At 36.2% G+C, this 14668-nt stretch overlaps 1 protein-coding gene and 1 long non-coding RNA gene across 2 annotated transcripts; both read left to right on the top strand.

The window, feature by feature from the left end:
* The first annotated feature begins 6529 nt into the window (after positions 1-6529).
* LOC110680218 lies at positions 6530-7527 on the top strand. Its single transcript, XR_002502794.1, has 3 exons — positions 6530-6811; positions 6910-6998; positions 7464-7527. It is a non-coding gene; the product is annotated as an uncharacterized LOC110680218 (long non-coding RNA).
* A 389-nt stretch (positions 7528-7916) lies between these two features.
* On the top strand, positions 7917-8374 carry LOC110680219. Its single transcript, XM_021856033.1, has 2 exons — positions 7917-8081; positions 8138-8374. Exons 1-2 carry the CDS (start codon positions 7980-7982, stop codon positions 8372-8374), a joined length of 339 nt encoding a protein of 112 aa, XP_021711725.1. The 5' UTR covers positions 7917-7979.
* The last annotated feature ends 6294 nt before the right edge of the window (positions 8375-14668 follow it).

Raw genomic sequence — 14668 nt, 5'->3', positions numbered from 1 at the left:
GCGCATATTCATTATTTTCCAAGAAAACCCTTGAAATTTGTACTTTTATTTTTCATAATGATGTAAGATGTTATTTACAAAACATGTCTCTTCTCACTCGTAGCTGCAAAAGTGGCTTATACGCCTTCATGCAAAAAAAATCGATTTTTTTTCAATTTTTCCGTTTTTATATAAAATTTGAATGAAATTTTGGAAACCACATTATAAATATAGATTTGCTCTGGTGTCATGTCAGGAATAGCCGAAATCAAATAATGTGGCAAGATATTCGGATTTTATATCACAAACAACTCATTTTCGAGCTTGTGCTGGTTAAGGAGTATACCTAAAAATACTCAAAAATCTCGAAGAATTGCAGGGAGTTGCAGCTGTATCTTTCAGACCTCTTAGAGGACACTCTAAGAAACATGTCTGTACGTGATTTAGAGTGGAACTTTTTTTGAATCGATAATCTAAGTTACATGTTAGTATTTTGGTTTTATAGCCAACTCAACGAGCTGATTTCTCATATTCAAAGTAAAAATTTGTGTTCTAATCACATCAAACATACTTTACCAACCTTCAGCCATGTCCTCTTTTAGATTTTGGTTGGATAGATTGGTTTCAACAGTCCCCGTGCTAGTTGAAAGGATTGCTGAAACATGCGCCAAATTTAGTTTTTCTGCTACTCAGACAACTGTCACGTTCGACGCTTGTTGTAGTAGTTTTGATGTTTTGTATAGTTTAGAAATACTTGTTTCAATAACGGATGCTATTTATAAACACTTGTGGATGCTTATTATCGCCAGATAAAATAACTTGAAATTTGATTTTTGTCTATGGAGCAGTCACTGTGCGACGACGCGAAAACCAGAACTCTATTGCACTTAGAACGCGTGCAAACTAGAACGAGAAAAAACTGCAGCAACGCGACGACGCAAAAAAAAACGATTTTCCTGGTGAAGATGACACGAAGCCAAAACTCAAATCCTGCCTGGAGCACTAACGCAGAACGCGTGAAGAATAAAACGTTTTATTTCCACTCTAGACACTTTTTTCAAAAACAGCCATTTCACCAGCTGGATCTAATAATTTGCGGAGACGATAAAAACGTGACAGATCAGATATCAACACATCCTTTCGCGCACGTTGGCTACTGCGATCCTGAACATCATCTGAATTTGTAAACTAAAAACTATATTTATTAAAAATTCCGCAAAATTTGTACAAATAAAGGATATTTTCACTGAAAATTTGTATTTTTGGTTAAAATATGACCCGAAATACCGCGACAAAACCGCAAAATTATGAATTTATCACTTGAGGACACGCGAAATTTTAAGAATTTGGCCGCGAATCTCTATTGTTCCTAATAATAAACTACAGTTAGCATCCATTTGTAATGATATTAAAAAAATAATTTCAAAGAACAGCTTATTCATGAAGAAGAAGAAATCATCATTGATATACAAATAATTAGCTGTGATTTCATAGCCTTCACAGTCTTGGGAAATCAAAACGGAAAGTTTTGTCAGCACACCGTTAGCCCAGGTGGTATTCGGCCAAATGGCGTTCGGCCAAACAGCATTCGGACAAATGGTCGGACACCAAACTGAAGTGCACGGGGTGCACGGTCGTTATTAATAAAATGCATATCTAGAAAGATTCGCGAACTAGGCGAAACTGACAAAATGTACACAATTTAAGAAACTATAGCGTTGAAATTGTAGCTTGATTGTCTATTCACTGCACTTGAACTTTTCCCCTATCGATAATTTAACTATTCGAAAAACGCAAATTTGTAGAAGACGAAACGTCACCTCATGCAAAACCACACACTTTATTGATTACGCCTGTGTTTTTGTTTATCAAAGTGATGGGCGCATCTGAAATCGAAATCAAAACACGGCGAGAGTAAACGGCGACACTGCAAACAAAAAATAAACAAGGCGTACATGGCGGGCTTAATTGAAACCAGAATGTAAACACGGCGCAAAAGTAAGAGGCGACACTGAAAATAATATCGATTACAGGCTCATAACATTGGGCGATACTGGCATTCTCGAGTACGTTTTAGGCAAAACCTTTAAAGATTTTTTGAGTACAAAATAGCCAGGGGAATTGTAGGAAATGTGTGTGGTATTGATGAGGATTTTAAAACTAGGTTTATGAAATATGTTTTAAAGTGAAAAGTTTAAAGTTTGAGTATATTTTCTCCAATTGGGATTTAAAATTGCACATGAGTATTTCATTGATATTTTCTCATTGTTATTGATTTGTCAGATAGGCCCTAATTGCGAATTCCTCTAGATATCTTTCTGATGATATGTTTTACAATAAACATTATATGCAGGGATGGGAAATGTACTGTAGCAAACATTTACCACCTCGACATTCACATTTTTCCACACGACCATCAAAATCCAAAGCAAACCATGACCGTTCAAACAAAAAAAAATGTCACAGCTCTCCTTCTTCTTCCCAACGTTTATTCAAACCCGAATGCGAAAAGACTTGAGCACAGTGGTAACACGATCCGGTTTTTGGGGTTTTGACTTTTTGCTCGGTAAAGGCGGCATAAAATTAAACTTGTTTATATGTATCGCAACAGAATAATTGTGTTTTTGCTGTTAGTACTAATAGATTTCAATTAATAGAAAACATAAGCGAAATATTAGCGATTGAATTGTTTAACATTTTTTTCAATTATTCACCTTGGGAGGCTGCCAGAAAACGATCATAGTGGAGAGACAAAAACATACAAGATGTTTGTGAACCGTTGGCAGCGCAACGCCTGATGGTATTGATTGTGCTGCTGTTTTGTGTTTTGATTGACTGGCAGAATCAATGCACTGTGGTAAATTTTGGTAACAGTTCCCAAGGCTGATTATATGCAATAAAAAGTAAAACATCTTTCGAGAAAGTTTTTTATGAATTAAGTTGGCTTATAAAGTTTTTCATAGATTTTTTTAATGTAACAGTCACCATTTTTAACGAAGCGGGGTTTTATCCTAGTGCTTGAAAATATTGATTCATTGTTGGCAAATATTATTTGAACTTCATACGATTGGTCAAGAATGAGCTGCGCATGGACTTTTACTTAATTTTATACACTTTTTTTAAGATTGATAATTTTCCTCGCATAAAACGCTATTTTTTGAGTTCATTTGTACATTTTGTTTCATCATGTACACTCGTACACTGAAAACAATCTACAAGCTCGATTTTCTGATACCAGGCATCCGTTACGGGTGCACAGTTTCCCAAAAATAACATGTTAATAAACATGTCACGCTTGGATGGCAACTGTAAGTCCTTGTTATGTTAAGCAAACTAGTTTTACTAGTGATTGACACCGCAATTGGAAAACACGTTGAAATTGTATGTAAAAGCCTTTGCTATTGAACCAACAGAATTACAAGTTTTACACGTTACTTCACCTTGCCATTTGAAATGACAGATTCACGTTGAAAAGAATATGGATCGAACATGTGGATTATTTTCAGTGTACAAAGTACAGCTGTCAAATCAAGATTTTGTTATCATATATTTAGTCGCAAACGATCACAGATTAGTTCGTTCGAAAATTTATACACTCGCATTGTATTCCGTTTTTCATCACATAATATGGTCGGCATTAAGTCAGAGTAGACCATAGCGTAACGCTTTGTAATTTTTTAACTCGTTAAAATTTTGGTTCAATATTTATACACATCTTTGTGTTACTTTCAAGCAATAAAATGTGAAGCGATAATTATTTAAAAAATCATAATCCGAACCTCTGGTAGAACGATTTTTTGATGGACTTTGTGTACTTGGTCCACTCTGACTGAACTGAAGACCATCGTTGGTTCACTCTGACTGAACAATTTCTAGGAAAATAACAATCATTCAATGCTTGCATGCGTACATATCTCCAAGATAAACAGTTTATCAAGACCCTTCGACACCAGTATCGTAAATTCTTCAATAATCCAAATCGTCAAGCCCAAAATCAGTGGCATTACGATAGCTTGAAAATTAAGGTTTGGCAGGGTCATGGCATTGAAGACCAGATATATTGAAATATGCGTCAGAGTGAATCAAGTGAAAATCTTGAGTACCGACCAAAATATACTGATTCAATAAGCGGGTTCAAGGACATTCCATACACACACTATAGAACTACCATAAACATCTATCGGATTCTGATTTATTGCTTTTCAACACATGGTACGCTCTGTCTTCACAGAAACTGTTGCAATTTCTGACCACCCATCTAAATATGGTAAATGGTCAAAAATCAAAATCAAATGCATCGAATTAAGTAATATTTATAAATTTCTATTGATGGATGAGTAGAAGAATCATTCGATGTCGAGAAATCTGACAAATCTCTTGAAATGTTTTTCATTCGTTTTTTTTATTGATTATCCGAAGTAAATTTATTACATATCTCTCACAGTTTACAGTTTTCATCTAATCTGATCAAAGTGAAATGGAGGTAAGGTAATTTCGCATCTAATAAAAGAATATATGCACGTACATCGCCTCCACTTTTGTACGTAGAAGGCCTTTTTGCGACATCTTATACATACATAAAAGTGGAATAACTTAACAAAATTACGGGTGTAAAATATAATATACACGAAATACGAACATGTTTTTAAAATCTGTCAAATTTGCTTCGTTGTAATGTTTTTAAGAATTTTCCGAAATCCTGGAAATGATCATTTTATGTTCCGTTTCCCGGGAAGATTGATAATTTTACAAAACATCGATAAATTTGTGAAAGGAACATCTTGTACCAGCCAGATTTATGTGATTTAAGTTCACATAAAAATACACTTTTAATATTGATCCTAAATTTGCTCAAAACGGGGTAAATTGAATTATAGCCCAAAATAGCAACAGAAAAATAATTACCGTGCACCCCCGCTAATTTGAACGGTACCTCATGCAAACCATCGGGGTTCATTTTTAATTTGAACATCTGATCACCCTAGAAACGTGTTTCTGGTTACCCCTTTCACTGTTTTGTTTTGATTCTGCGTTCCGTTCCACGGCGTTCCATCTCACTTCACTCCGTTCTTCGTACCTGCCACACGATATACACATGCAAAAATGGTCAATTGGCAAAGAAAGCTCTCAGTTAATAACTGTGGAAGTGCTCATAAGAACACTAATCTGAGAAGCAGGCTTTGTCCCAGTTGGGATGTAACGCCAGAAAGAAGAAGACTTTGTTTATGCAATCAGACACATTTCGTCAAATTTAAAGACAATATTTAGATTTTGAACAATTTACATGTGGCACGAACTTTTGCTCCGCTGAATCAAACCTCGCTATGGGTCAAAACTGCTTTCCAATCATTTATGCAAGAACCAATACACCTAAAAGCATCTTTACGATATGGCTAATCACACCCTATTATAAAACTCGAATAAAAAATGTTCCATGCTAGCGCTAGGTTCCATGCAATGGAACACCAAAAAAAATGTCATTTTCACTTCTGAAACCAGAAAAAAACTAGAAATCTCTATAAGAATCTTTTACCACACTCAACGTTTTTCTCCACCTTAATCTATGCGCGTAAGGGTGGCCCTATTTTATATGGTTAAAATCTTATGTTACACCCTCCCCCCAAATTCCTCCCGTGAGCGACCGGATTGGGTTGTTTCAGTCTCTTCTCTATTTATAGGACAATCTTCACCTATAATCAAAAACGTAATAGTAATCGTTATTCGGTCGATTTTTTTTTTCTTTTCATACATTCGTCAAGCTCGTTCAGACCCCCAAAAATATGATGAATTTCATAGTAGTTTCTGGGAGTCCAAATGAACAAATTTAGAGGGCGTAGTTTAGGACTTAGGATTTTTGTAGCTTTATTATTATGGGTCATCATATACGCATATATTGCTTTAATTATGTCACTTTATTGTGCTTGTTTATTACTAGAGGAATCCCTATAAGAGTTCCTTGCATAATTTTTGGAGGTATCTTTGGAAAGATTGTATGGCGAATACTCGTTACTTCTCTGAGTTTCGATTGTTTTTGGAATGTACTGCTTTACGGTACTACTTTCAAATATTAGAAGAAGAATATTTCACGAAAACCGTCATAAATGTCTATAAATTGCTGCCGATGTTAGGAAGAGAAATAAATAATTATCATACAATAAATTTATTGTAAAACTCTTCGAAGTTTTAGCCAAGGAATATGTCCTAGGTATTCATCTATAAATCCCTCCAGGTATATCTCTGGAAATTCCTCCCAAACTTATCCAGTTCCTAAATTTGTCAAGAAAGTGCATCATTTTTTTACAATTAAAATTAGTGCACATTGGAAGCATAGTCAAGTTTGGTGTAAATGAGATCCCTTCAGAAACTACTCCAAAAATTTCACTAAGAATTCCTCCAAGTATTTGTCTTATAAATGCTCCAATGACCCAAGAATTTTTCGATGTTTCGTAATATTAAATTCCTCTTGAATGCTTCCAGAAAATCTACCCAAAATCATTTTCATCTAACTATTTTGCCACAATGCTTGCAGTTATCACAAAAATTGTTTTGTTCAACACCTCCTGATATTTGTTCTGGAATGCTTCCATGAATTGTTCCATGCAAAAATCTTTCCAAGGATTTCTTTAGAAACTTCTCTTAAATTCCAAAAAGTAAGGAATTGTAAGAATTCGTAAAAAAAACGTTCAGAAATTCTTCTGAGCACACCTCCAAGAATTTATTCTATAGTATTTTCCACTTAGAATTTGGCCGTTTCTTTTTAACTACTGTGGCGCCTCTAGCGCTCCCGTAGCGAAAAACTTTTTACTGATCCAAGAGAAATGTTTATTCAGTGGTAGGTAAAAAATCATACAAATTCAAAGGTATCAAAAATGGTACGCAAAAGACGTAAGAGAATTCAGCAAACTTACTCTTCTTATGAATTCTCTATAGATTTGTCAAGGTATTACCTTTTCTGGGAATAACTGAAATGCACTGAAGAGCCAGAAATACATTTCCAAGAAATAAAACGACAACTTTACGTAAGTCGAAAAAAAAATCAATTCTTATCTATCCCACTCTTTGACTTTGGGGTAAAATGCGATTATTTAATATTTTGACCATATGTAGTCTTTTCTATCAATGTATATTCTTGCACACATGGAATCAAAAACATATTTTTTATTGTAGAATATAATTTAAATGACGCATTCCGACTCGATGACTTATACATTTAGCTTTCACCCAGATTCAATGATTTGGCTTAATGAATTTGACTACTCTTTTCAGTATTTGTAAGTTAATTCATGTGACGAAATCCCAAAAGAAAAAAACATTTTAACGTTATTTTCTGGCGCACTTTACCCCTTTAAAAATAAAATATTGAAATCGATAAGTACGATAAGCGATTACGTCAAGAGGGATTCAAAATTGAAATAAAACGAATTCACATCAATTTTTTCCACTCATATATAATTTAGTCTTTGCTTCACTTTCTTTCGCCTCAGATGGAACACCCAAAACTAGAGATAACCCTATCGGTGGACGAAGAAAACGCTCTCACCTTGTACGGAAGAACTTGAGCGGACAGGATATCAAACACTCTGAACCTGAACGTGGACTGCTGTTGCGGGCTGCTACGAACATCTCCTTTCACCAGCCGAAGTCCAAGTCGAAACTCCCGGGAACGGTTACGTGCCAGACTCCGGAGTGTCCAGCGACGATGAGGTATACGCCGACAGTTGTTCACAGACTCAGAGCACATAGTGAGTGTCGCGAAGTGGAAAGCGACCACAACCACAGCCATCATATCTTTCACCTTCGGCCGAACAACGACAACCGTTGCGGACATCGCAGTAAATCCAGCCTAGATCGACGGAACGAGCGATACCAAAGCTTCGGTCTGCTGGAATCCAACATCTCTGAACTCGTTTTCAACTACACAATTATCGACGGAAAATGCGGGTGGTTACGATTCGGGCAGTTTTTCCGGGCAAACTAGTTATAGTTCTACGACGTCCAGTATGATTGAGGACATTTCCGATAAAATAGAGGAGATTGGCAAGTTGGACACCAACATCCACTCGCTCATGTATAAATCGGTTGAGGTGCATAACGATATTTTGGTAAGGGACCTTAACAGCTAGTATAAATTTCAAAAATAATTGTGATTTCTTTTCAGTCACTGGAGGCAACCACCAATCGCCTTTTGGCGGATACCAAGAAACTCTCCGATGACCTTGACGACGTCCGCTATTTGGATGAACTGATAACGATACTGAACGGCGACATTGGGCCTGTTATTCATCGTGAGTGGCCGTATCAAATTCTGTTCGATACACCCGATAGAGGAAGGCACTCCGGTTACGTGAAGCGTGAAACCGATTACCACGAATCGGTAAAATTCTGCATGTGTTAGACAATTGATTCTACCTAATCGATGCATTGCAGTGGGAGTTATTAGATAGCGTTGCAGTGCTTTTTCAATCAGGAGAAAGATAGTTGTTTATGATAAGCGTTTATAACGAAAGCAGTTACCATTATCGAGGTGGTGCGACTAATCTTCGGTCAGAATCCGCTATCGAGATACGCAAACGAGTATGCTAGCCAAAGATTGTATATGCAAAAACATGTATGAGCAACAGAACAAAACTGTAATAGAAAACCATTTTTACCTAAATAGATATAAATTAACGTCCGGTTCCTAATTGGATTGTTTTCTTTCTTCAATTACATCCACGTAGTTTGGGTTTTATGCATTGCAAGTAGAGATTTCATTCCTACAGGTGCTGGATCGAGCATGAAAAGGGAAACACGACTAACGTCGCGACGTGCGACACCTTCACACCTGACTTCACATTATGTTTTCTACTCGATACTTAATAGTACTGAACATTGTGATTGGTGGAACACCCAAGACAACATGCTTGTTACGTGAATGGTGGACTGTTTGAAAAATCCGCACTACATGAGAGCACATGCTAGATAGCTTAGCCTGCGGATACAAATATGTACTCTGTCGATGAAAAAACATAAATAAGATATCCAAAAGCAGGGACACATTTGCTTTGAGAGCCTTGCTCTTAAAATTTCATCGATTGGTCATGATGATCATTATTCAATAGTCAACAAATTACCAATCGATCTAGTTTTCAAACAAATGTCCGGTTCTTCAGATTTGTGCACTTGAAAATTTGGTTCAGTTTCATCTTAAAAAAAAAATAATTGGATTTTCATTATTGTTTTTTAAAACGGGCTCAATGAGTAGGTGCATGAATCGATGTCTGACGCGATTTAAGCGACCTCCGATTTGTAGAAATCGATGTCCATTTTTGAATCCAAGATTTTCCAAAAGTTCCAACAATCTACATAAATGATTTCGCAAGGAATTGCTTTATTGATTTCTTTCTGCATTCCTCCAAACATATTTTTATGAATTTATCCATGAATGCCTGCAAGGATACTCTAGAAATCCTCCAAGGATAGCTGCAAAGATTTCTCGAAAGATTCCATAACGATTCATTGTAATCATAGATTCTTGCATGAATATACAGTCAACTCTACATAACACGATAATGAAGGGACCATCGAGTTATGGTGATATCGAGTACAGAACACAAAATCAGAGCAACTGCGATCCAAGGGAGCATTGAATTAGCCATAAGAAAAAGCAACTTTAACTTTGGTTCTTTAACTCGATATTGAAAATACGAAATATCGAGTAAGTGAGAGTTGACTGTATTCTGATTTATTTTTAAGAAAATCTTCCCAATATATGTAAGAATATATTCAGACATTTCTCCAGGAAATCGTTCAATAATATTTACAAAAAGTACTTTCCAGTTTTCCAAAGTTTTAATTTACTTATCTCGCTAATTTGTTTAGGACTTCATAGAACAAGATTACAAAGACATCATCAATAATTATACTAATGTTGAATTTAGTATGTTTATATGGCTGATTGGGCACGTTAGGAGGTAACCATCAATATTAACCTCCTTCTCTCGATCAGCCTAGATAGCTGCGTAGTGTCGGTAGCGGTTGTTTCAATTGGCTAAGAATTAACACTGCGGACTGCCTGTTCTGGCGGTAAAAGTCCACCTCACAGGTTATTCCTAATTCATGGTGTGATGCGGCTTCATGCTTACCGTGCCGTGAATGGCTAAGGAATGAATGGATAACGGTGCCTGTGGAGTACCAGGGCGCCCACAGTATTGTGCCCTTCCTGTCAGTGTTGTGAAAAACTCAATTTCTCATAACTCACGCTTGAGATTTTTCATGCGTGAGTTATCAATCACGCAACTCGGCACTCAAGAAATCATGGATAAGTTACCCAAGTAACCAGTAAGCACGATAATGCGGCACGGTAACAGCATTATATGCGCATATAGGGTAATCATTTGATGCATGTCAGTTTTATATACGCATATAATGCTATTATAATGCCAGAAAAGGCGAAATAGCGTGCCATTATAGTGCCAAGATATAACCGTGCTTCTCTGCACCACTAATGCTGATATAAGACCACGTGAGAAACGTCAGTTGTTTTCGCCAGGTTTTTAGGGCGAATATTTTGTGCTTTCGCGTACGCAGCCAGAGAGTTTTCGCGTATGCGGCCAAGCAACTGGTACACGAGGTAAATTAATGAATGAATGAAAACGGAAACCTCTAATAGTATGCAAAAAATGTAATAAAATGATACGGATAGTACTTCTCCGTATCAGACATATTCGTTTTGGTAGTTTTCATCGTTTTGAGGACTTGCAATTGGCACATTTTGATCCTCGTTATGATGATGAAATTCCTCATTTTGCGTCTCGAACCTGCGACGGGTGTTGAGTTGTTGTCCTGCTCCTTTGCTCCTACGGCCACATAAGATGAATAGTATTGGAAAGAAAAGTGACCAATTTAAACCATCACTTTTCCCCGTCATAAAACCTGCAATTGTAGTAATGAGAAGATTTATGTTTGACTCCCTCTTACCACTATATGCAAACACAAAGCACGTGGTATATCTGTCAAAACACTGGATGGCATTTAAACATGCCCTGTATTCGAATATAAAGCCAATATAGTGCCTATTTAATGCCTGTATGTATCAGGCTTAGAAGCGTTAATGATGCTGTAATAGGGTTTCTATGCAGTGGAAGTGCTGTAATAAGGTGTGTAAGCATTTGTGGTGCTATTATAATGCATGTACGCATCTATGATGCTGATTAAGGGCTTATTATTAGTGCTTATGGTTACTTGGGTAGCTCACCTTTTTGACTCATTGTCTCGTATTTCCACAGTTAACTCACACACGGCAATAATTTCTTGTTAGTCTGGTAAAATAAAAGTAATCCTTTCTAACTTAAACAACAGTGATTTTGAATCAAAATCTCAAGTCGTGTGAGTCTAGCAACACTGCTTCCTGTGCTATCTGGAGCAATGGTGCAGATGACCTTGTGTTTCTCCGAGATAATCGGCTACCCTTGTTCAGTCTGAAGCCTGAGGCTAAATAAGGGTGGTATTATGAATATGTTGTCATTTAGTTTAAATTTTCACCTATATGGATTCGCATTATTCGTTTTACACAGTGTGTTATGGGCTCTTTCGCCTTTAGCGACTTGCAATAGATACCGATCGGTTTTTTTCGTTGCTGAACTTTTCCTTGTTGAGATTGCAAAAAGCTTAATCCTGCCTAGTTTGGGTAGTGGCTACGGTTAGGATAGCTCCCCGAGGAGGAAATAATAACTCGCAATAACTTATGCATACCATATCTTGGTTTCATACCATAATTAGGTATTGTTCAGTTGTCAATACCTCAGTTTGTTATTATAATGGTATTTGAAAAAAATGTTTTAAACAATTATAAATACTTCATTTTGGTATTCGATAGCTATTGAGGACTGCTGGAGGTATTGAACTACTATTGAAAAATTTCACTTTTATATGAAAATCCATTACAATACCTAATCTTATTATAATCTTGTTATTTCTAGAATATGCAGAAGGTATTATTTGAGGTGTTTTACCGCTTATGCAGGGCTAAATCATACCTCATTCAAGTTGTGAATATTGGAAATTATCTGGTATGGAATACCTCGATTTAGTATTCAGTAGTTATTTTCTTCTGCTCAGCTCAGATCAACCTCCAGCATAAAAGATCAATCTTTGCAAGTGGCGCTAGTTCAAGAACCTTACTTTCGTAAGGGAAACTACCAGGTAACCTTGTGAACCCAGTTTTTTCTGCTTTCAGCAAAAATGAAATGGCAAACTCGCGTGTCATGCCTCGTGCGTGCGTGCTCGTAAATAAAGCAATCGTTGCTACATTCATTTTTGACTTGATAACCAGAGATGTATGTGCTTTACAATCGATGTTTCTGTTGGTGACCTAAATACGAAATACGTCTATTGTTCGGTTTATTTACTAGGGTCAGTGTTCCCTTAGTAGACAGTCCCCTATAGTCGCACTAGTGGCTTTTCACGGCCGTTTCGCAATAAATCGTTTCAAAATATTTTTTGACGTGAAGGTCAGAAGCTATTTACCTAAGTACCGTTGATACACAGCTTGATTTTGATCAAAATTGATCGAAATAATTAGTTTTGCTCAAAATTTGAGCTCCCTTGCGCCTATAGTAAACCTATTTTTCCTATAGTAGCACTACTGAGAGAAAATATTTTTTAATATACGAAATTATCGATGAATTAAGAACTTTTTTTACATCAAACAAAAGCTTTTGATCCACACTTTAAAGGAAAAATATAATAGTTTTGTAAACATATGGTTTTGATTTGTATTTTGTCAACGCCGTGATGCTAGTGCTACTATAGGAACAGAAATTAGAAATAGTGCTACTATAGGCACATGTGTTCCTTTAGCGGCACAAGCGATAATAAATACAGACATATGAGTTTTCGGAATTTTTTAATATTTTTCTTACAAAACCAAGATAAAAAGCTTTCAGATGATGTAAAAATAATGACGCACGCGTTATTTTTCGATTGTATACGAATATTTGTTCTTAGCTTTGCGGCTGTTGGTACATCGACCCTACATAACGAACCATCCCCAACGGATGATTTCAAACGAGTTGTCGTACACTGTGTAGCAAAAGGCCTTCCGCAAAAGCTCATCACATTATCTAGGGCAGCACAGATATTAAATTAAAAAGCTCCTGTCTGATGGAACTCTTTCGTAGTACAGATCTTGGATTACTAATTATAGGAAATTACCCAACCTTCGTGGTATATACTACAGCAGAAGTGTTAGACAACGCTCTGCTCAAATAGAATCAGTCACGAATTGACGAATTGGCATGTATCAGATGAAGAATCATTATCTAATCATCGCTACACCTTCTATGAACATTCGAATGTAACTTCGCAGACTTTGCGTTTTAGGAAGCCCCGGTCAACAAAATGGGAAATCTATATTGAATTGTTTGCGACCAAACTTCATGGATATTCTCCATCCATTGGAAATCCAAGTGATTTTGATGATGCCGTTGTTGATACTACAACATCCTACATTATGGAAGCTTTTGAAGAAGCATGTCCTTTGCGGTTTGTGAAGACTACAAGTGGGACCGCATGTTGGAATTTCGATTTCGATCTGACTACACTTAGGAAACAATGTAAAAGTTCAAGTCGGCTCGCAAGGCTTACAAGAAGGCTCTTCGTTCTGCTGAACGATCCGGCTGGAAAAATCTTCATACAAATGTCCAGATTGAGTGAAGTTAGTCGGCTGAACAAAATCCTTGCAAAATCTAAGGATTTCCAAGTGAACGAAATTCGCTTACCTAATGGTGATTTCACTTCTTCTAATGAAGATGTTTTAGAATGTTTATTCAATAGGTGGGGCAAAAGTTCGACCTTAGTGGTGTCATCTAAGTTTCCAGACAAACAATACCAACTGAAACAAAATAAATACTATACAGTAAACCTTCAACATATTGGCTATAATTTTGCTGAACAAACTACTGATCAAATATTTACCCACTTTTAGTTATAATATTTTCAAAATTGATTGTCTTAAACGAAATTTGGCCCCACAGCCTGAGCAGAAGAAAATAACTACTGAATACCAAATTGAGATATTCCATACCAGATAATTCCAAATACTTACAACCTGAATGAGGTATGATTGAACCCTGCATAAGAGGTAAAATATCTCAAATAATACCTTCTGCATATTCTAGAAATACCAAGCTTATAATTAGATTAGGTATTGTAATACCTAAATAATACATGATGGATTTTCATATAAAAGTGAAATTTTTCAATAGTAGTTCTGGAGGTATTGAACTACTATTACAGTCCTCAATAGCTATCGAATACCAAAATGAAGTATTTATTTTTAATTGTTTTAAACATTTTTTTTTTTAATACCATTATAATACCAAAATGAGGTATTGACTACTGAACAATACCCAATTATGGTATGATACCAAGATATGCTATGCATAAGTTATTGCGAGTAATTTTTTCCTCCTCGGGAGGTGGGGCAAGAGTGCGAATCTAGTTTGGGGCAAAAGTTCCCTAGCAGAAACACAAAATATTGATACTTTCATAACAGGCATACTTTATATCAGCCTTAAACTTATGTTTGCCGAAAAATACACACTAAATTTTCATCAAAAAATTTCCCAAAACAGAATTAATTGTAATATACCCAAAAAATAGCAGTTTTTCGCAAAACTGAGTGAAAATGTAAAATTTTGGTAACATT

The sequence above is a fragment of the Aedes aegypti genome, unplaced genomic scaffold (genome assembly GCF_002204515.2).
Source record: "Aedes aegypti strain LVP_AGWG unplaced genomic scaffold, AaegL5.0 Primary Assembly AGWG_AaegL5_hic_scaff_1065_PBJ_arrow, whole genome shotgun sequence".
Classification (NCBI taxonomy): domain Eukaryota; kingdom Metazoa; phylum Arthropoda; class Insecta; order Diptera; family Culicidae; genus Aedes; species Aedes aegypti.
Note: the sequence above shows the minus strand (reverse complement) of the source record. Positions and strands in the feature narration are given on the sequence as shown.

Coding starts and splice junctions, on each gene's coding strand:
- LOC110680219 (XM_021856033.1), top strand. CDS start 7,980: ATGATTGAGGACATTTCCGATAAAATAGAGGAGATTGGCAAGTTGGAC. Junction 8,082..8,137: donor AGGTGCATAACGATATTTTG/GTAAGGGACCTT, acceptor ATTTCTTTTCAG/TCACTGGAGGCAACCACCAA.